The sequence below is a fragment of the Lycorma delicatula genome, chromosome 10 (genome assembly GCF_047948215.1).
Source record: "Lycorma delicatula isolate Av1 chromosome 10, ASM4794821v1, whole genome shotgun sequence".
Taxonomy (NCBI): Eukaryota; Metazoa; Arthropoda; class Insecta; order Hemiptera; family Fulgoridae; genus Lycorma; species Lycorma delicatula.
The window spans coordinates 35,912,932-35,937,444 of NC_134464.1; the positions used below are offsets into that span (position 1 = coordinate 35,912,932).

Here is a 24,513-nt window from a genome sequence, read left to right on the forward strand (position 1 = left end):
TATATATATATATATATATATATATATATATATATCTTCGTATCGAGAAGCATGATGCTTCTATACTTATTTATTTTTATAAAATTTCAAAAAACTTATGTCTATATAATAGTTTTTTTTTTTAAACAAAATGAAGGAAAATAATAAGAATAATAAATGTTAATGTAAACAATGTACCGTTGATAATACACAATATAATTTATTATGTAGTTATTTGTTCAATATTTTCCGCTAAAGCAAACAAACCAATGCACCATGCTTTTTTTATTGGAGAGATGAGCAAAATGAAAAAAAAAAAACGTTTTAATATTTAATTAACTTCATATTATTTTCTCATTTGTGTGTTAGGTTTCATAATAAAACAAGTTGTAGGCGACCTGACATAAATCTTTCCTGAAATTATCGTAATCAATGTTATAAACGAAAATTAGGAATAATATGTGTAATGAAATGTATAAAAAACCTTTTTTTATTGCTATAGAAAATTTCTTTTTTTTTAATTTCCCGACTATTATGACATAGAATACTGCAATATTGGAATATATTGCAACGAATCAGTTATTTTAAATACAATTTTATACATTTCACCCATTTTCAGATTTCCTTAGTGGAAAAATTAATAAAATAGTAGAGCCAAGTTCTCTAATATGGATATATTTTTGTTGGGTTCAAATTTTCTTAATATTTCTGGAACAAACAAAAGTAAAATTATAAAATTTATGGTGAGATTCATATTAGGCATTGGTGTTATTAAATTTTGTTTAAAATTAAATAAGAGTAGTTTCCTCTCGCAACCACGAAATTTTTCGTCCATAACTACGTCGGTAGAGTTTTATAGAATTCTTTTTTAGTGGCATTCTCCTCTAATTATAGGATTATCGAAAACTTTTGCAAGCAATTTAAAAACATCGTATTTCAGAAACTAGTAGAGATAATCAAACTAGTATTTTTTTTTAAATTCACCAACTCAAAAAGCTTTTTTACATACCTTAGATTGTTACAATATGAGCTCCATTGGTAGTTCTACAAACATCCACCTGATAATCGACTTCTCTCCAGATCCGCTGGCACGCAGGTGTAACTGTGGAAATAGCAGCGGTGATCCGTTGTCTTTCATGTTTTAGCATAATTGTACGATATGGGGATCTCAGCAATCCAATGAAATTATTGAGTATGTCAGTAATCCCAAAAAATAAACGTGTGGTGCGGTTTGATGCCCGATCGTGTGATTGGCCCATTCTTTTTTCATGAGCCTACTCTCACAGGGAATGTTTATTTAAACATGCTACACTGGACGTTGACCAAATTGAACAAGAAAATAACGTTGCTGTAATGTTTCAACAAGACTGTTGCGCCTCTACACTTTAGGCGTTCGACGCGCTCTCAATAAAAGATTCCCTAATCGTTGGATTGGTTGGGCCGATCCTGTGCTTTGGCTTTCGAGAAGCCCAGATTTGGAACCTCTAGATGTTTTCCTATGGGGATCGTTACAAACATTGTCTACACTAAAGAAATTAGGGATGTAAAAGAATTAAGACAACGGATCACTACTGCTATTACCACAGTTACGCCTGCGATGATCCAGCGGACCTTGGCAGTAGTCGATTATCGGCTGGATGTTTGTAGAGCGACAATGGAGCCCATATTGAAACATTCTAAGGTATATAAAACACCTTTTTGAGTTGGCGATTAAAAAAAAAATACTAGTTTGATTATCTGTAGTAGTTTTATGAGATACGATATTTTTAAATTGCTGCAACCTTTTTCGATGAGCCTGTATTTTAGACCAAAATATACAAAGTAAGATGATTTTGAATATTATTGTGATTTTTTGATGATTTTTAATATAGAATGTAATTGTATCAGTAAGAACATTAAGGTAGGACTCATGTCTCAGCTGAGTCTTTAAAATATGAGAATATCCATCGACTCTGAAACACTGGTATACGTTTATCGATTTAAATACCTGGTTACTATTTCCTAGCCAGGGGCTTTTTGAATATGAGTAAGATGAGCAAAGCAACTGAAATAGGTTTCTTTAATTCCTTATATCTCCTACTTTTGTGTTCCAATGAGACTAGGACCGTTTCAGAGAAGAGCAGAAGTAAACAAAAGTCTCAGAAAATGATATATCTCTGAATATTGTCGAATTAAACTAGAGGAGATCGCTTCAGAAATAGTTATATAAGAGCGACCGTGAATACAAAGACGTGAATACAGTTGGCAGAAAAGGGTCAATTAAGAAGGCATGTTCCAGATGTCTTGAGAATGAGCAGAAGATATTGAGGTGACCAGAAGAGTGTGGGAATGGAAGATAGATGGAAGAATACGTCGGGGCAGGCCGTTGATGAGGTTAGGAATGGTTTTGTGAGATGAAGACTGGAGTCGACTGAGGCAAATGGTTGGAGACTGGAAAGCATGAAGATTTCTCGTAGCCTTGACCGTTGTTGGTAGAAGAGGTAATTAATAAGAAAAAAGTATCAGTAAAATTAGTCATTAAATACTGGAATCATCATAAACTAATAAAAGAATTAAATTTATTTTAAAATTCGAAATTTTTAAGATTTTACTGAAAGTAGGAGTTGATTTTGTATTTTTTAAAAATATTTTAAACTGTAATTTTTTTTTGAAAAAAAATTTTAATATAAGACTTTTTATTAAATTCATAATTTATTTTATTTGTAATGTTAAAAATTTTATATAAAAATGTATGAACTTGAAACAAAAAAATTCAGATTACTTTAATAATGCTATAAATTTTTTAAAAAATATTTACATTTTCAAATAATACTTTTATGTGATAGTATTACCTTTTTTTTTTTTAGATATTAATATTTACAGAATTACTTTTTTTTTCTATTTCAACCTTTAAAAAATCTTTCTGCTGATCGTACCCTGTTACCATAATTAGTTGTACTACCTGATTCAGAACTATCATTTTCTTCTTCCGATGATACATTTGGATTATAATTATGATTTGGTGCATGATTATGGTGATTATGGTTGTTGTTATTGTTATTATTATTAAAATAATTATTAGATAATGGTTGTTTATAAACTAATTGATGTGCTGCGACTAAATTAGCGAAATTTACATTCGGTTTCGGTATATAATGTGCCGGTATATATGCTACAGTCGGTACACGTGCTTGCGGTAGTATGTTATAATTATATGCCGGCTGATGTGCGCCCGGTGTCGCTGCCGCTGGTATCAACATAAATGTATTACCATACCCATTCCCTGAAGGTGAATGCGACGCGTGCGGTGCCATTACCAATAACATTGTCGTCGGTAATGTATATGCTAATTTTAATGGTTGTGTTGGTGTCGAATGATATCCTGATGATGACGCTGAAGACGGTGATGATGACGGTGAAAACCCCGTTATCGATCGTGGTGTAGTATAAGCTGCATATTGCGTATACGATGGTTGCCCTACGGGATATACAAATCTATATGGAAACGTATTTTGTCCTGGAACTGTTGTCAAACGAACTGTTCCTCTTTTTTCTGGTGTTTTGTTTCCGCTTGATGTAACTTTAACTAAGAACGGCTCGCGATTACTTTCTGCCGTTCTTTCATTGTTGTTATTATTATTATTACTATTATTATTATTTGGTTTTTGTCCTGTGCTGTTATGTATCTGAAACAATGAAAATATTTTATTACTATTTTTATTTATTACACATCGTTTAGATACTTAAATTATCTAAAAAAAAAATGGATTTGTTACCGCTGAATTACATTCATAACAATGGAAGGACGTAATGTACCGACTGATTAGTGCTGATTTGACAAACAGTTCGCACCCACCTACAAAATATGGTTATTAACAGACCTACCACAAAATCTTTTCACCTACTATCAAGGAGTTCCTTTTTCAACAGATGTATTATTACGTAACTTGTATCCAATAATTACTAAAATAAATGTTATAAAACCCATTAACTTAATTTTATCACATTTGAATCAAATGTGATAATACTTAACTTTCAAAACTCTTAGTAAACTGACAGTTTCTACCAAAAGAAAACAACTATTATTATTACAAATATTATGAAAAGTGTAAATTTTTATCGTGAATTTTTTTTTTCACTATGCCTTATCTTTTCAGAGATCTAGGAATCATTTCAATTGAAATTTTAATTTCCATCTGTATTTTAAATACTAGAAATCTATTTAATTTTTAAAATATGATAAGTTCACTATCTACAATGCAAAAATTCTCTTAAGTAAATAAATAGTAGGTAAAACAAAAAAATATTATTTTATTAATAATAAAATAATGTTATGTTTAGAAGTAATGAAAAATTGGTTAAGTCATTGTTTTTTAATTTTACAGGGTATTTAGGTATGCTTTCAATGTTCTCTATCTGCTTCAGTTGTATATCTGATCCTTCTATATACTGTATGTAAATGAATTATTTAATTAATGAAATCATTTAATTTTGTATTAATTACCTAATTTAATTAATATTTAATTACAAATTATATATATATATATATATATATATATATATATATATATATATATATATATATATATATATATATATATATATATATATGTCTGATAATATTTTGAATAAAGACGTTAAATATTTATTAAGTTGAAAAAATAAAAATAACCAAAATTATGATTTTTTTTTATCTAGTGCTTCCTTAAAATTTACTTATAAATTAAAAATTATTATTTAAAATTAAAAAAAAAAAAATAGTTTTAAAAATAACTTTGTATAGAATACTAATTCACATACTAATTCAATTTGCATAGATTCCCTTTTACAAATTATTGAAAATAAATAAAATTAAGAAATTTACATGCAAGGAACGAACTCATGATTTTTCATAAGAACTTTTTTTTAAAAAAGAAAACTAGAATTTATAATTATCGATTAAGATGATTAACGATTATTATCAAATAATTTTTTTTTCACTTTCCATAAAAAAAGATGGTGCGTGGGTTTGTTTATTGTATGTGCTCACATTTTTATTTTAGCTGCTATTTACGCAGAGTGGTGGTGCGTCGGGCGGTTGCGCGCACGCACGAACAATTCATTCGTTCGAAAAATTTATACTGTCTGATACGAACGATTTATCTAAAATTATATTTATGTTTTGGGGATAAAAAAGAAAAACATTGGGTTTGGAGCTGTGTTAAAAAATCACAAGTTTAGAAACAGCTAAAAATGTTCCGGATTTTAAAGCTTTCATTGTAAAAGATTTTGTTGTTAGTACGGTAAATTCATGAGTGTTATTTAGTTACAATTGTTAAAAACATTTAACAAAATCTTATGTAATGAAACATAAACCATGGAACATTTACGCGGCGGGGCATAGACCCGCGTTTTTCCCAGTATCAAATAAAATGATTGATCATTAAATAATATTACACTAAATGCTTCAGATGAAATATAAGTATAATTAAACAGTAATAGAATTTAAAAAAACAAGTGTTTAAAATCAAATAAAAAATGTGAAATTTAAAAAATTACAGACTTACGCTAAAACTACAGTTTTGTTTTATAAAAAAGTTGATTAATAAAAAAATAAATAAATTTCATTTTGATTAAACTAAAAAATAATCATACAGGTATTATAGATTTTATTCTTTTCCTTATCGCTGAATAATTTTAACTGTACTATTTTTAAAAGGATCTTTTGCTCAGTTACATTGATTTACATTTTTTTTTTTTTTACGTATATAAAGCCTTATTCTGTACCACATGAATAGATTTTAATGATTCTTTTTTATTTTGTAGAGGTTGTTTTTCTTGTGCTTTCGTTTTAATATTTTCTAAATAACATAAATGGAAAATCTTTTTTCACAAAAAAAATTACATTTTTTATTAAGACGGTTTAGTTTTTTCATCATTGAATAACATTAAATTATTATAGCACTAGAAAAAAGGGGGGACTATGGCCCGCCACGAAAATATTAGATAGTTTGCTTCTTTTCACATGATTTTGTTAAATGATTTTGCAACTGTAAATAAATAACGTTCATGAATTTAGCTTACTAACAACGAAAACTTTTACAACGACAATCTTCAAAATCCTTAACATTTTTAAGTTGTTTCTTCAGTTGTGATTTTTTAACACAGTGCTGACTCCAATGTGTACATTTTTTATCCCTAAAACACAAATATAATTATAGATAAATCGTTCGTATAAAAAAGTATAAATCTTTCGATGGAATGAATTTTCATGCGCTGCGTGCAGTTGACCAGATGCTGCCCGGCGCACCACGTGGTCCGCTTTGCGCCAATAGCAGCTAAAATAAAGATTTAAGCACATACATCAAACATTACAACCCCATAGGGTAAGGCACCCACCTTGTGACGCTTCCGGTCGCCACACCCCCTCCCACCGTTTTTAGTCCTGCTGGGCTTTAACGGGATACATACTCAAACAAACAAACCCATGTACTATCCTTTTTTATGGGAAAGTTAATGTTATTTCCATATTCAAAATTATTTTTACGCGGAAATTGAAGTAAACTAGTTGAAACAATTAGGGTAACATTTAATTTATACATATTACGAAATTTCAACATACTTATAACTTAATCTCGATAAGAGATTTTTCCTTATTTTAGTGAATTAACTTTCATATTATTAACAAGATTCAAGCTTTTTGCCTTGGTATTTTTTTATACCGGCTGCATTTTAATCTAGTATTAAAATAAAGGCCTCCTATTCATGCTTTAAATAAATGTTTTTTTATCAATTTTTAAAAAAAATGAAATCGGCAGTAAAAAATTAATTAAAAAAAAATCCTATTAATTTTGTTTGGTTTCTTACAGTTAACGCCAAATTAAATAAGAAATTAATTAAAATTTTTATAAACTAGCATCCTCGTTACAGCTTTGTCCGTTCTGCATGGTTACTTGCATTTCCCGTCGCGGTCAGTTTTCATTACGTTTTTTAATCAAATAACCGGTGGTAGGTGCAGCCAGTCGCGTTGCACATACAGTAAAATTGGCTATGTTGGTTGATCCGCCGTATTGTACATCGTTGCACCCTTAAAAATCGAAATTAAAAAAAGCTGATGTAGACAACACATGACTTCCTTAATTTGAGTCCTATTAAATTACAGTTACACATTCTTTTAAAATGAAGAGTATATGAAATTTTATTTCATTAAAAACTGATATTTTTCGTTTTTTTTTTGTAGTTATTGAATTATTATTAATCGTAAATTTCTTTTTGCAATGAATGATTAATAATTATTAATAAATCAATGTATTTAAATTACAAAAACTCATAAAAAAAGGAGATTCAAATATTTTATTAATTAAAATTTTATTTAGTTATAACTCTGAAACCAATGAAAATAAATACCACTGATGATATATCGTTGAAAAGCTCTCAATGAGGGCTTATCACTGCAGTTAAGAAAAAGTCCAAAATCAAAATTTTTAGGATTTTGGATACTTTTGGGTCAGTAAATTGCAATCAAAAGGGAAGGTGCACAACTAGATGTTACAACAATCCTAAAGCCAAAATTTCAACATCCTACGGGTAATCGTTTTTGAGTTATGCGAGATACATACATACGGTCATACGTACGTATAGACGTCACGCCGAACCTAGTCAAAATGGATTCAGAGATGGTCAAAATGGATATTTCCGCTGAAATTTGGAAACCAAAATTTTTCGCGATCGCAATACTTCTTTTACTTCGTACAAGGAAGTAAAAACCCGAAAATGGTTTTTAAACATTTATCTGAAGAGTATTTGCAAGCTCAAATCGAATAAATATCTCATTTAATATAATCTAAAACGGGGAATAATTGCAATCATTTAAAATTTTTGAGCTGTTTTCACCCCGTTTCAAGTTGGAATTTAGGAAATCTAGTAATTAGTTTTTAGATATTCACATGAAGATTATATTACATACTCTAAAAATCAAGTTGATATCTTTATTTGTTACCGAGAAATTCAAAAAGAGTAAAATAATTTTAAAATTTTAAAATTTAATGTTTCTCATTTAAACTCGAAATTTCAGAAAATCTAGAAATTTATTTTTAGATATTCACATAAATCAAAAATCAAGTTGATTGTTACCGTGAAATTCAAAACAATAAACTGGGTTTCAAAAAAAAGGCTATTTTAATCCTTTAAATTCGGAACTTTAGAAAATCCTTTCTTTTTGTGTTCTTACAACGTAAGATGAACGTGAATAAAACTTTTTATCAATTTATCCTTGATGGTTTTTCTGGGCGTTTATTATGAATGACTCACGAAATTGTTATTTTATATGTAGATTGTTGGAGGTTGAATTTTGTTAAGGGGGTTATTTTGCTTTTAGCACGTTTTATATGAAGTAGATTTAACATTTTTTTAGATTTAATTCATTAATTTGTAAATTAAATTATTTTTTTATACTGATTTTCCTTGAAAATTTGTTTTTCATATATTTTATTTTTTTCGTATTAAGAAAATTTATGTTCTTTTTTCTAAATAAAATATATAGTTTACAACGGTGAAATTAAAATATTAATAATAATATTATTTTTTAACAAACATTAAAAAATGAGGGAAGTATTGCATTAACTTTATGTATAATACCATAGGAACGTTTAGTATGTGTGTTTCCAATAAGAATTTTTTTGTTTGTTTTTATTAATTATTACTATGTTAGTTTTCCAATTTTTCATTTTAGGTAATTGAAAAAAATAAAAAAAAGCAATTTTTTTAAAAATTGTTGTTAAAAATTTTGTATAGGCTAGGCTTGTCGTATTGTTAAAGATAATACAAGAAAAGTGCGATAAGAATTACGGAAGGTGTCGAACGATTAAGTGGAAGGACGTGATGTTGAAAAGGCATTATAATCTATTGAATAAAAAAAAGCAAAACAGAAAGTTTTAGTTTGATGTGAAAATTTCTCATTTGTCGTCTGTCATCCGTCCCATCACACCTTTCTTTTCTTTCTTTCTTTCTATCTTATTATACACGATGCGAGGAAAAGCAGGAGAAGAAATGGCTTGTAATGATTCTTTACTGTTGATTCCACTAATTGTTTGACTGTGAATAAAGAAATGTAAAAAGAAATAACAGAAAAAGTAATTGTAAAACACCGTCCGATGTCCTTTCACAACAGGTAGCCACATTATTAAAAGTAAAATACAAACGTTCCTCATCTATCACGTTCGTTTTAAAGCGTTGTATCGTTCAGGTGTAGTACCTACAGTGCCTGAATGATATATTAATATATGTTCGTGATCCGGATGTTCTTTTTTCTTATTCTCTCTCTCGCTCTTTCTTTGTCTAAAATTGTACAGCAGGAATTCTACTCTAACGCCAATTATACGGGTGTCCGATTTCCTAGATCACTTAATCTTTTAATACATACGTAATTTAAACTGCACTAAAATAATGATATTGCTTTTAATTATTTATCTGTAATTTTTTAGATGATTTTTAAAATTTTCACAGAATTTTAATCACTTAAGCCCTTTGTCCATAGTTCAACTGTAAAACATGCGCGTTTTGAAAGTTTTAGCATTTAGTTGAAATTAATAATGGATATATAGTAAAACGGTAGTATTGTAAAAAATAGGTTTATCTATGAAGAATTTTTTGATACTGGTGAAATAAAATTACGATTGTTGTTTTATTTACGGTAAAATATTTGATGCCGGTAGTTTACATTTGATAGTTTACGTACAATTCTAAATCAGGTAATCATTGCAGGAATTGTTTTAAAAATCGAAATAATGTTAAATTTTTAGAGGTACTTAAATATTTCAGTTGTTATTACCATTATATTTTTTGTGCTAAATTTTATTTAAACTCAGTTTTTGTACAGTAGAGAAAAACTATAAAATGGTTTCCGTTGAGATAATTTCCAGTGAAACTTCTCGTAAATGGTTCTTAATTTGATAGATATGTTGTTTTTTAATGACGTTTAAGCCTTCGTTAAAAATTTAACAAACACACGCACACACACACACACACACTTATATTTATATATATATAAATAAGAAGATATATGTACACGAAAATATTTTTTATAAAGTAAATTAGAATATTGTGAAAATTTTGCTTATCTCTTTTGTATATACTAGTTTATCACAAATATCTGGGTTGATTTGACTGATGATTCTTTTACTATTATTTTCATTGACTTTTTGCATGGGTTTTGATATAAATCTATCTAGATAACTCTACTATTAAATGAAAAATGAAGTTTACGCACGATAACGTGTCTATAATAATAGACACAATAATAATAATATTATTATTATTTGCAGTAACGATACGCGGTGTATGGAATAATAATAATGATATTATTATTCCACACATCGCGTATCGTTATTTAAAGTGTTAGAAAAAACAGAAGTAGATAGGAAAAGTATAGCCATAATAATTAAACAAACGCTAATAATAAATAAATACCAAATCTAAAAAAATAAACTACGTGGAGAATTGTCAGAAACATATGTGATAAAAAGCAGGCGTAAGGCAGTATGATGGAATCTTCCCAATTCTATTCAACATTGCCTTAGAAAAAGTAATTAGAGAATGACATAAAAAACTGGTTAAACATCTAATCTCAAAATCTGTATATTTAGGAACCCAAAAAAAGAAATTAGCCACTTATCCTTGCAGATGACGTAATTACCCTAACCACAAATATAGATAAACCAAAATTAAAAGCACGTCTATTGGCAGAAAAAACAAAAAGTAGGTTTAGAAATTGCCTATCAAAAACAGAATTTATTACCAATGATAAGAAGTGTGTGTAAAAGAAATAACCTTTGAAAAAAGACAAAAACTACACAAAATTATTTATTTTGCGAAAATAACACGAAAAGGAAGGAATTAAAATTAGGATTCCTAAAATGGGAATAGTAACGCTACAAAACAGTAATTTTTCCATAAGACATATGGAAGTTAGTATTTAGGAATGTTAATATAAGAAATTTTAAAGATTTTTGAACTCAAAAGAATAGTGGAAGGTTAAAAACTAAAATCTAACAAAGAACTCTACCAAGAAATAAAAAGATTTAGAAGCGGAAATGCGGAAAAAGAGGTTTTTGCCGTATTTATAAAATGAGTTACTATAGACTTGGAAAACAATTATTTAAATTTTACTAAGATAGTAAAATAAAAATAGGATGATACCGATAAATAAACCAAGTCCTAGAAAAACCAAATAAAGATTGGTGAAAAATAACTGATAAAGTCTCGAAAAACAATTTACTATTTCAAACTAAATGAAAAGAAAAACCAAAAAACAGCTCCAAAAAATTTACAGAAGAGCAAAACAAGCACTCTTGGAGGGAATGAAAAAGTAATGGAAAAAACGGAAAGAAAGAAAATGTAACGAGTTCTAAAAAGTTTTAATCAGAATAATAATAATAATAAAAATTATTATAATTATACTAAAATAATTTTTTATAAAAATTATTATAGTACAAATTTTCGTGAAGATTATTTTGTAGGGATAGTTCTATGATTCCTCCAATGAAATTTTGAAAAGAAAGACTAATTCTTCTTCTTTTTTTTGTATTTAATTTCTAAATATTGCGTACTCGAGTTGTTGATATCACTTCATTAGAAAAGTTTCCTTTACTACAATTACTTTTGTAGAAAGGCAAGCAGTGTAATCTTTCCTGGGAGCACTACCTATGTATTGTACATAAAATTACGTCCATAAGTTGTAAAATGCGTTTTGTTTTCATATGTTAAAGTTACGTTCTATAGAAAATTATATAAGTGGTTTTTTCGTTTCAGTGGTTTTCTTTTCAGTTTGTTTCCTTTATCTTTTAATTTTTTCTGTGTATTAAATTAGATTTAAAAAAATATATATATATTTTACTTCATATAAAATACATGCCAAATTGTTTTAATGGTCTGTATTTTTTTTTTTTTTTGTAATATTTATCAGTGAACTGTCCCAATAAATAAATTTTTGGTATTTATTTTCTTTGGATGTAGCCGTAAGAAAAATGCATTTCGATAAATATTAAACTCGCTTTTTTGTAGTAAATAATTTTTTAATTTACAATACTCAGGATGGATTTTAGTAAAACGTTTTAACGAAAGGAAATGAAGTTTAAAGTAATTATCCGTAGAAAGTTTTTCTAAAGGAATACCACCCTTCTACTTGGTTTAATAATTTTTACTTTCCCATGAAGGTAGCGATATAGCTCTAGAAGGAAAAGTATTGTAATCGGTCCAATTAGGGCATATGCGATTTTTACCGGATCTTTACGTTTTGACACCTAAGGAAACCAAAAAACCGGATGGAATCTTTCCGGATTACGCGCGCGCGCACTTGTGTATGTTTGTTTTTGATATCACATCCCAAATCACCTTATATCTCCAGAACTACTTGACCGATTTTGGCCAAATTTGATCAGATTACTTCTATGTATGGGGAATTTATGTCATAAAATTTTCAGTTTAGAAGATCAAGGGGGTGAAACTATAGAATAAAGTCACCCTCAATATCTCAAGATTTCGCCTAATTAAGGTCTTATTTTTCTTAGGTACATTTGTTAACAATTAAAAAATAATAGTTATAAAAAAGAATATGTAAAATTGCACCCCTCCTCAAAAATTCTCTTAATAAACTAAAAGCTAATTGGGTACCTTCTCACCACGAGGACCGCTAGTGTAGCACTAACGTACAGCTTTTGTAGTCGTCAGCTAAGTTGCGACGTCATAGGTGAGCGATAAAATTAAATTAATGAGTAATAATATTTAATGATAATGATGTTAAAGAACAATTTAGATTCGGAGTAACAGTACAAGGTGAAAAGATAAAGATGTTAGGATTTGCTGATGATATAGTAATTCTAGCCGATAGTAAAAAGGATTTAGAAGAAACAATGAATGGCATGGATGAAGTCCAACGCAAGAACTACGGCATGAAAATAAACAAGAACAAAACGAAAGTAATGAAATGCAGTAGAAATAACAAAGATGGACCACTGAATGTGAAAATGGGAGGAGAAAAGATTATGGAGGTAGAAGAATTTTGTTATTTGGGAAGTAGAATTACAAAAGATGGACGAAGCAGGAGCGATATAAAATACCGAATAGCACAGGCGAAACTAGCCTTCAGTCAGAAATATAATTTGTTTACATCAAAAATTAACTTAAATGTCAGGAAAAGATTTTTGAAAGTATATGTTTGGAGTGTCGCTTTATATGGAAGTGAAACTTGGACGATCGGAATATCTGAGAAGAGAAGATTAGAAACTTTTGAAATGTGGTGCTACAGGAGAATGTTAAAAATCAGGTGGGTGTATAAAATGACAAATGAAGAGGTGTTGCGGCAAATAGATGAAGAAAGAAGCATTTGGAAAAATATAGCTAAAAGAAGAAACAGACTTATAGGCCACATATTAAGGCATCCTGTAATAGTCGTTTTAATATTCGAGGGACAGGTAGAAGGAAAAAACTGTGTAGGCAGGCAACGTTTGGAATATGTAAAACAAATTGTTAGGGATATAGGATGTAGGGGGTATACCGAAATGAAACGACTAGCATTAGATAGGGAATCTTGGAGAGCTGCATCAAACCAGTCAAATGACTGAAGACAAAAAAAAAAGTTATATTTAAAATTGAAAAAAATAACTCGTCTGGCTCGAACTCGATCACCCGGTTGGTGCTTTAAGATTTAGAAATCTTGCGGCTGCACATATCGGCCGGCCGCGCAATTGAAATTTGTTTTATGTAAGTTGTAAAATGACATTAATTTAGTTAGTGCTGACCGTCGCCGCTACTAAAGCGCGAATTAAATACAGTATACGCGCGCGCTTTAATTAGCATCATTGAATTAAACGAATAAATATTATATTTAAATAAAATGAAATATATTTCAAATTAAGTTGGGTGTGTATTTGTGTGTAAGCCGTGCTTCAGAAACAACCCACAGCTGCACGACTTTCCCGGAACGAGGCTTTAGCCTCGTGTTTTTTATGGTTTAAATAATGACCATATATTTTATAGAGAAATCTAAAAATATGAATTTTAAAAACAATTACAATTGTAAAAAAATTTGCAGAACTCTTCTTTTTTTTAATTCAAATTATGGGTACCTTCCCTATTTACGAAAAAATTCTGCTAATTTTTTTATGTGATTTAATTATAGATGAAGTTTTATAAAATATTTCTGGGAGGATAGAAAATTAAAGTAAATAAAATTTTAAAGGAATTTCGTGTGAAATATTTTTTGGAATTTTTACTGAGAATTTCTTTGTAGACGACATATAACAATTTTTTTCCAAGAGAAATATAGAATGTATACAAATAAACAGAAAAATATTTCTACCTTAGATAGATAAGTAATAACTATAATCATAACAATAAACTATTCAATTCAACGATTACTCTTCTTTTATTATATATAGAAATATTTCTAATAATAAATTGTACTTATTATTACTTGAAATCATTATTATCTTTTTAGAATAGAATACAGCAGCTTTCACTATTGTTATTGTTACTATTTTAGCATTCCACCTTACTGAATTATGTATGAAATGTAGTCAATTTGTGAACACGAGTCTAATTTTTACATATTTATTAATTCAATTTTTTAACAAAGCTCTAAACCCAATGTGACAAACATTGCTCTTTTTGTTCTGGTTTGGTTACATCGTGATTTTGTATTATTCAATCAAATAACCCATTTAAAATTTGACAATCGGACAATCCTCCGATTGCATATAATCATATGCAGAAGTATTATAAGAGCACCTCATTGCACCTCCCAAACAAACGTTCCAGGGGCTCCCTGTTTGTTACCAGTTGATGGTGATGATTTTTGTAGCCTCCACGAGGGACTCGTATCACCTCACCACTAGCGTCACATTATTATTAAACAGAAATATCATTAACTTGTTTTATTATTTTATTTAACTTAAATTTAATTCTATTATTTTTGTAATATTATTCATTCGATTGAATCGAATCATAAAGTTCAAACCCAGCTCACGCGGTGATAGAGGCTCTCACTTCACAGTTCATTAAATTTTATGCTTCAACCGGAAAAATCTCTACTACTACATACACACACACACACACACATATATATATATATATATATATATATATATATATATATATATATTTATTTATTTTATTGCCTATGACACTTCCGGTGGCGTAAGGATTCCAATGCAGGGTCATGGGTCATACATCTATATCGGTTGATTCGTGGAGCTGCTACGGTGTGGAACAAACCAAACATACATAGGCGTACATATACCCTAAACACATTACATTCTTTTTTGGTCAGTCATGTAACAAAAAAAACACATGATCCATCCTTTTTTACGGGATCTTATCTTAATTAAGGTATTGGATTTTTTGATCGTAATGAAATATAACCTGAAGTTATTATGATTTTTAACGTTATTTTATAAGAGTTTGTATAGACATTTTTATTTATTTGTATTTTAGTTTTCGAAATATCTAGAAAAATTAGTTGAAAAACTTTAGATAAAAACAATTAATAATATACGGAGTGTTCGAAGAGGATTCTACTAAACTTCATAGACTGTCATTAAAATAATGAAAAAAGTTCATATAAAAATGGGTATAATAACCCATCAACGCTTTGTTGAAAAAACCGATAAATTTATATCGACTTAAATCGGATTTATTTCGTTTTGAAGTGTAATTTCCGTTAAGAATTTGGCTGAGCTCTTAATCTAAAATCAGTTGAATTTTAAGAATTATACTTACATCGTACATTTATCTATGTATACAATATTAATATTCTTCAAGACTCCGCAAAGCACAGAATTAGAGAAACACTCTTACCTTTAATCCTTTACTCTATTAAAGCATTTCGGGCCTAAGCCCATCCTCAGTGATATTTTTTTATAAACTATTTACATTTACACAATAAAATTATTAGCTTTTTACACTTTGTAAAAATTGTTTGTTTAAACTAATTTTTTTTTTTTAATTTAAAAGGTTTTTAAAAACATTTAAAATTAATTTAGAACAAATATTTGTTCAGTCCAGAATGAAAAAGCATTACAATAAGTATTAATTTATAATATCTTATTTTTGTATACAAACTTAAATAATTTTAATGAGAATGTCCCCATCATATTCTGTTTGCAGATTTATAAGGCTGAATTCACGTTAATATCTATAGACTCGTATATATAAATTTTTCAAAAATTTCCAATATTTTATTACAATTTTCCTCTTCAATATTTAAATTTTCGACTATTTCCGAATTATCTTCTAAGTAGTTATATTATGATTATCGTTTATCAAATGCTCAGCAACTTTTGAGATAACCATCTTTGTGTTTTTAAGTGATTTAAAATGTTCATTAAATCTGTCTTAAAATGATCTATTCGTTTTACCAATATATATGTTTTCACAATTGTTGCATTTAATTTTATAACTACCGGAAGAATCATATTTATTTTTTACTTTTTTATTATTATAAAATGTTAAATGTTTGTATGACATCAGGTTTTTTTTATCATTATATGCGTCTATTAAGTTTTCTATAATTTTATTTATATAAGAGTATTTTATATAAAACTTTTTACATTTTTACTATTTTTATTGTATATTTGTATTGAAAAATTCTGAATTATGTTTTTTTATATATATTATCAATCAATGACGTTATGATATCCATTTTTTTATAGCTATAATCTTTATACTATTTATTTATTTATACAAATTAACAATTTATCTTGTTTGATATTTGCTTGATAAATTTTACATTTTTTTTGTTTTAAGTTGGTAACATTTTGTTTGCGAGTTACAGCTAAGTAAAATATCTCTTCCCGATTTCTGCTCCTAAAAAATAACTACTTAATACAGACAAATACGTACTAGCGTGCTTTTTCTGTAATTGTTTCACATGTAAGTACAACTAAATTGCTGTTGTGGGATTTTTTTGAAAGATAATTTATATCAATTTTCCCATAATTAAATTCTCTATCAATTTAACCAATAAATTTTGTTTATTGACAATTTACAAAGTTATTTTACGCCAAAGCAAAAAAATTGTGTTTTCAAGTCAATTTTTTCGTTCATTATTCCCATTTCAGAAAATAATGGTAATACAGTTCTTGGACCAATTTTTTTAATTTTTCAGGACAAAAACCATACGAAAAAATTCGTCCCTTTATGTTCCTAGAATTTCAGTGGAGGAGCAGAAATCGAAACGAAATCTTTCACTAGCCGTAACGAAGTTTTAGGATCCATGTTTATATGAATTTATTTGTATTATTTTAATGACAGAAATACGCCTATGAAGTTTAGCAGAATCCTTCCGGGACACTCGGTGTATTTCCGTTTTCGATAGAGGTTTGGATTACTCTCCGGTTGTGTGTATTAGTGTTTTTACACTTTTCTCTGCATTCTATTTGTTTCTATCAGGACACGCGTTTATCAAATTTCATAGTTTTTGTAAACAGCTTGCTTTCATACGATCAGCCATTTTCTTTTCAATAGATTATTTAAATTAATATAGAAATAAAAGATGTAAAATAAATTTTTAAAAATAATGAAATCGATCAATAAGAACGTTAGAAAAATTAAATAATTATTTTTTTAAATTTATAGTATTTTTACTTTTGAAATCTGGCGCCAAATTAAAGGTTAAATACGTTGTTCATCTTTTCATTTTTTAAAAGTATTGTCTAACTTCTAAAACTTTGTTTTAAAAAAGAATTACAAAAGTAATTTTTTTTTCTTTTTATGGCGTTTTATTTTTTTTATAAAATTTATTACATTATAGGTACAAAAATAAAAAAGAAGGTGAAAATAACGTGGTAAACTATATTTATAAAATAATTTTTTTAAGCCAATCTCGGAAGCTCCTGTCTTTCATACATAGTTTTCTGGGTTCGAGTCCCGGTTAGCATTGCTTTTTTTTCACACGTTACAAACAAATTCTGATGTTGATATCACATGATTTCATTTTTTTTAAATGAAAAGTACATAAAATTTTATTCCGCTAATAACTTATGATTTTTGTTTTATTGTTATTATTGAATTTTTATTTATTGTAAAAGTTTTTTAACAGAGGTTAATAGTTAATAATAAATAATTATTAACCTCTGATTGTATTATTTAAATTAAAAAAAAAAATTAAAAAGAGAAAAGGAAATGAAATCGGATTCGAACCGATGTGCCTTCCCCTTGTAAGATACAAATTTCCATTAATTAAAATTTAATTTTGCTATAACTCTGGAACCAATGAATATAAGCATCACTTATGAAATATCGTTGAAAAGCTCTCAATGAGGGCTTATTACTGCAGTTAAGAAAACGTCCAAATTCTAAATTGTTTGGGTTATGAGCTTTTTCTAAAACTTTTGGTCCACTCGATTGCAATCAAAAGAGGAGAAGTGAACAACTAAATGTTAGAACAGTCCTAAATCAAAAATTTCAACATTCTACTACTAATAATTTTTGAGTTTTGTGAGATACGTACGTTCATACAGACGTACCGCCGAAACTAGTGAAAATGGATAATCAAAATGGATATTACCGTTGAAATCTGAAAACCTTCAAAGAAAAGCTTCAAAGAATGTAACTTGCTTTATCCTGTTCTATAATGAAGTAATATTACTTACTAAAATTTAGGAGGAACTCAGGAGAGATAAGTCGTTTAATATTATTAGGAGGCTTAGATTCGTGACCACGATAGATTACAAAAGAAAGTAATAATAATATTAGGCCTCCTACTTTCTGTTACAAATACTGTAAAATATTTTGTGATTATTCAAAAAAGTGTAGTAAAAAATTTAAATTTTAATGATTTGTTTAACATTTATTTTCTTTTTATCCTTTAACAAGTTGATGAGCTCTGGTAAAAAAATTTTCTACTAAAAATATTAAACAAATTCAGATATATTTTACATTACTTACGTATAAACTACTTGATAAATTTACAGCCTCTTGTAAATAGAGATTGACTTTGAAATAAATGAAAAGAAAAAATAAAGATATATTGTATTTAGGAATAAAAAAATATAACAAAAATTGAAATTATAGTGTGAAAATGCTGGTAACAAATTATATAAATTACTGCTATCGATAAACGTTTTTCGCGGTTTAATAGAGTAGTATCCCATCAATTACTTTTTATTATATTTCGTTTTACTTTATTTCCTTATTAAAATATCTCGTTAAAATATGTTTCTAAAATGGTGGAATCACATCATAATAATAATAATAATAATTCACATCATTATCATAATAATTCGACTATTTTAACCGATTTAAAAAAAAATAAAATGTCATTTAATTCAAAATAAAAGGCTTAATACTTTAGCAGATTAATTTTAATATAGATAATTTGCCGGCGAATTATTTTTCAAGAAATGAAGGTATTTATCTCCCGTAAGGTTTTTTTGTTGAAAATAAATGGTCCAGAATTTTGTCATAAATATTGCTACACCAAACAATGTGAAATTTATGTTTGAAATTAGTTTCCACGGTATCGTGTGGATTGTCTTCGCTCCATTAATGACTACTTTTAGAATTGAAAAAATACAGTTTCTTGTAAAATTGGCATAATCAGTAAATAGAATTGAATTTACCGTATCACCGTTGTTCAGAAGCCAACGAAAGAAGTTTAAATGCTGGGGGGTATTTTGTTGACCGCAAATTTTGTTTGATCGCCAGTGCGACATGAAATTCGCCTTGTAGTGTGTGGGCTACGGTGAATATATTGAATCACATGATGATTTACTTGGCGTTCAACAGAAAACATGTTGGAAATAACCCTTTTTCTTAAATGCTGATACATCGAAGAATGAATGTTTAAAGAGAATGTTTATTAGGTTTAGATATAATAAGATTTTCTTTCTATTTTTCGTCAGTTTTGTATGAATAAAAACCGATTTTCAAAGGTTTAATTTACCTACATTTACATGAATTTTCTCATAATTAAATTTTTGACACCAAATTTTGTGTTTTACGTCGGAAATCTTAAAAACTACTGGAGTTACAGTTCTGGAATCTGTTTTATCCTATTTCCCAGCTCACGTTAGATAAGAAATCACCAACTTTACTCCTTTATTTGGAACCCAAAGATAGGGCTTATTTTTATTTTTTTATCGTTAGCCGTAATTCAAAAACAGAGTTTCCAGACCTTAGTTTATATGAACTTTTTTCATTATTTTCGCCGGTAGAATGTCCTGAAAATTTCCCATTTCGTCAGAAGACACTCTGCATATAAATTTATAAAAAGTGAACTTTCTCAACATCAGGTCGGTTCTAGTATACCAAATCAGCTGATTTGGAATTCGAGATTTTCAGCAATAAAGTCAGTTATTTTTACACGGATTTGAATAGTAGATTGTGGATACCGGTATTCTTTGGTGGTCGGGTTTCAATTAACCACACATCTCAGGAGTGGTCGAACTGAGACTGTACAATACTACACTTCATTTACACTCATACATATCATCCTCTGAAGTAATATCTGAACGGTAATTACCGTTAAACAGTATTACCGTTATTACGGTAATCAACGGAGGCTAAACGGAAAAAAAGAAGGTCGGTTCTAGTAAAGGCAGTTACGTTTATACGTATTTGAATACTAGATCGTGGATACTGGTGTTCTTCGGTTGTTGGGTTTCACTTAACCACACATCTCAGGGCTGGTCGACCTTAACACTGTACAAGACTACTATTCATTTACATTCATACATATCATTTTCAATTATCCTCTGAAGAAATACTTTTCGATGATTCCGAAGACTAAACAGAAAAAGAGAGAGAGGTTCGGAGTGTGAAGATTTGTGCATCTTAACGTACTGTTATGTAATAATTGGATTTAAATATATTCGGTTCAATAAAATTGGTAACGGGAAAGTTATTTCACTTTTCCCTGTCACTAATAAATCGATCATGCTTCTTACTTTTAAAACATCTATCCTGCATTTTAGGGGTTATTTGCATTTATATCAGGTTATAAAAATAACATCTGCAACAAAGATTTTTTGCAAAATCGCATCCCTACTCCAAAAAATGTTGTTACAATTGTCGTCTGCTATGTTGTGACGTTACAGGTGAGCGGTAGAATTAAATAAATGAATAAGTGTAAAAAAGTAACTCGGTCTGGCTGGGTCTCAAACTTGATCGCCCGGTTAATTCGGTAAGTGGTACGTTAAGTCTCCCGGCTACACCAGTCTGCCGACCGTACATACGAAATTTGTTGTATGTAAGTTGTAAAATTACATTAGTTAGTGCCGACCATCACCGCTAGTACCGCCACATCCACGCGAATTAAATACGGTATGCGCGCGTGTTTTAATTAGAATCACTGAATTAAATAAACGAAAAAATATTATGTTTAAATAAAATGATAAATATTTTAAATTAAGTTGTGTGTGTAAGCTGTGCATCAGAAACATCCCACAGTGATGGGAAGGTCCTACAACTATGATGCCAGCTTTTTTATATATTAAACTAAGCTGTCAGGATAAGCTAAATATATAATTGGCGTAAATTCGACATTCAATTTTATTTTTATATTTTCATAAAGTCTGTTGTGATAGGAAGAAGAACTTCTAGGACTACTAGAATTTAATTTACTGATCGTAGACAACGTGTTTCTACGTCAGAGCGTTATCAAACACTTGAAATTGAATTCAACCTTCAAGAAAAAGGTTAGATCATAAATCCACTTTTAACTCTCCCTGAAATCGATTATTTGAATGATATTCAAATAAGTAATATGATTAAAGTATATAAGCATTGCAAAGTCACAAAAATGGAATTATTAAGCTCCTGTTCTTTGTTGTACTGGGTAGCAGATAAATTAGTTCTTGAACAACTTCAATATCTTTTGGATTTCATCAAAAAATTGATTTTGGGAACCCATCTTTTATTTTAACCGATAACTTGTGAATAGCGGTAACTCTACAGCTCCCACATAATTATTAAAACACTATTTCTAATTTTTGAAGTTCTATACGCATATAGAGCGAGCGAAATCGCGAGGAGGAATGTTTGTAAAATATTTAACATTTAAGGTTTAACATCAGCTTAAAAAAGAGCAGAATGGTTAACGTTTACGTTTTAAATATAACAAAATTGACAGCAATATCTATGGTTGTAAAGGATATCGTCAATTTTTTTTTATTACTTGATATTAAAAGTTTTATCTAAAAAAAAATTCATGAATATTGTATTACAATATTTACTATTGAAAGTAATTGGAAGTAATATAATTTCCTTTATGTGACATCTAATATGATTTATAAAAGAAATTTTAAAGCATAATAATATAATAGAGGAAAGAACGGAAAATTACATATTTCTTTTTAAATATGCAGTTTAAAGAATAATATTTTTACAGTATTTCCGGTTTTTGACGACGGAAATAATAACATAATAGAAAAATCTCGGAAAAAATTGTTTAAATAAGTGCAATATGCGTCAGTGTTTTCCGCATCATTAAGATTGTTATTTTATAATTCTATATCGATTTATTTTGGTTTACAGGAAAAAAAATTATGTTCAAATATAATATAGTATTTTCACCGTATCTTTTTCTAATACACTTCCTTAATATTTAGCTTGTTAGATCTATGTGTTATATTTCTTATATAAGATTAAATTGCTTCAATTTATCCGGTTCGTAGTAATTTATATGTGTGTGTACGTATATTTATACGTAAAGATATCACCGTTTATTTTATTTTATGGTTAATTTTATTCAAAAGTTTAATAGCTTTATCAACATTATGTTTAACAGTAATACTTGTTAAATGCTATATATAGCTATTCGTTTTTATAACTGTTGACTTGAGCGATTGTTTATACTTTTATAAATTTTACTCTTATTTTTTTATTTTATTTCTTTTTCTATAAATTTATGTTTTAATATATACCGTCTATAATTAAGTAATTCAGCAATCTAAATTTATTGCTTGTAAATTTTATCATCGCCTGTGGTCTTATCTCATGAATAACAAATCGGTATCATTTTTTAAATAATATTAGTAATAGTGAAGTATAAGTATTTGTTATTCGTGAAAAGTACAGAAATATGTTGGTTTAAATATGTAATAATACCTTACAGTTTGGTTAATTGTAGGTTATAAAAGAACACCTGGTAGTTCTAAGAAGAGATGTAAGATTTTTATAAGTTAGTATGTATATTCCCTACATTATAAAAGTATAAAAAAATCTGATGTGGACACTACACATAGTCGTTGTACACCTATTACATATACACATTTTTCCTAAAATGAGAAGTACATAAAATTTTATTTCATTAAAAAATTAGGTATTTTTTCATTTTTTTAAATTGTTTATTGTTATTATTGAATTATTATTTATCGTGAACATTTTTTTACAATCAGAGGTTAATAATTATTAATAAATAAATAGTTTAATTAAAAAAAAAAAAATTATAAAAAAGGAAGTGAAGTCTGATTCGAACCGATGCGCTGTCCCCTTATAAGATCCAAATATTTCATTAATTAAAATTTTATTTGCAATAACTCTGGATCCAATGAAAATAAGTACTACTTAAAATATATCGTTGAAAAGCTCTTAGAGAGGACTTATTACTGCAGTTAACAAAAATTGCAAACTCCAATTTTTCTTTTGATTTTGGGCTTTTTGGTTCAATTCTGGTATTGAACAATTTTGGTTCAATTATGCGTGAGATACGTACCTACGTACAGACGTCACGCCCAAACTAGTCAAAATGGACTTAGGGATGGTCAGAATGGGTATTTCTGTTGAAATGTGAAAACTGAAATTTTCCGCGATCATAATATTATCTTTACTTCGTACAAGGAAGTAAAAAATAAAAAAGAAGATTTTCTTTATAAATAAATATATTTCACTTATTATTTATAAATAAATATATTTCTGCACGCGCCTGCATGTGTGAATGTGATAAAATTTATAAAAGAAAGTTGTAGATAAATCATGAAGAAACGTTCTGTTAAAAATACTTTTTTACCGTGAGTTTACTTTTCCGTTTAAAACTTTAACAATTGCCTGAATTCGTATATTTTCAAACATATAACAAATCTTGACAATTTTTTTACAGTAGAAAAATAAAGTGAGTCAAAAGAATGGAAACTCAAGAAACTTAAAACCGTTCCAGATGGAATACTATAAATTTGAGGATAATATATCGTCAACTATAACTTTTGATGAGAAATAAAATTTCAACCCCTTCTTGGGGGTGGACCAGGAGTTGTAATTCAAATATTTTAAATGGTAACACTTTGTGTGATTAATCATTTTAAAGGTCTCTTTAAGACAATAAAAATGGTATATATAAAAAGTTGGTATGATGTCTGTACCCAAAATGGCAGCGGGATAACATTTGGATTTTGAAAATTCCTAAATTTCGATAAAATTAAGTTAAAAGAAACTAAATTGAATTAGATTAAAATAATTTAATTAAAATTAATTTTAAACGTAAATTAAAATTTTTAAATATTAAAAGATTTTTGTTTTTTAATAAAAAAAAAACAAATTTTTCTTGCAATTTAAATAAATAAATGTTGTTATCTAGCGATGCTG

The 24,513-nt window shown here is 28.2% G+C and overlaps 1 protein-coding gene across 1 annotated transcript in view; it reads right to left on the bottom strand.

Moving 5' to 3' along the window:
* Positions 1 to 2,861: 2,861 nt before the first annotated feature.
* The window catches only part of LOC142331715 (uncharacterized), a 29,908-nt gene continuing 8,256 nt past the window's right edge, over positions 2,862 to 24,513 (bottom strand). Inside the window, exon 2 of the mRNA XM_075377755.1 lies at positions 2,862 to 3,644. Within this exon, the coding sequence (XP_075233870.1) occupies positions 2,862 to 3,644 (783 nt within the window). The remainder of the gene's footprint in view (positions 3,645 to 24,513) is intronic.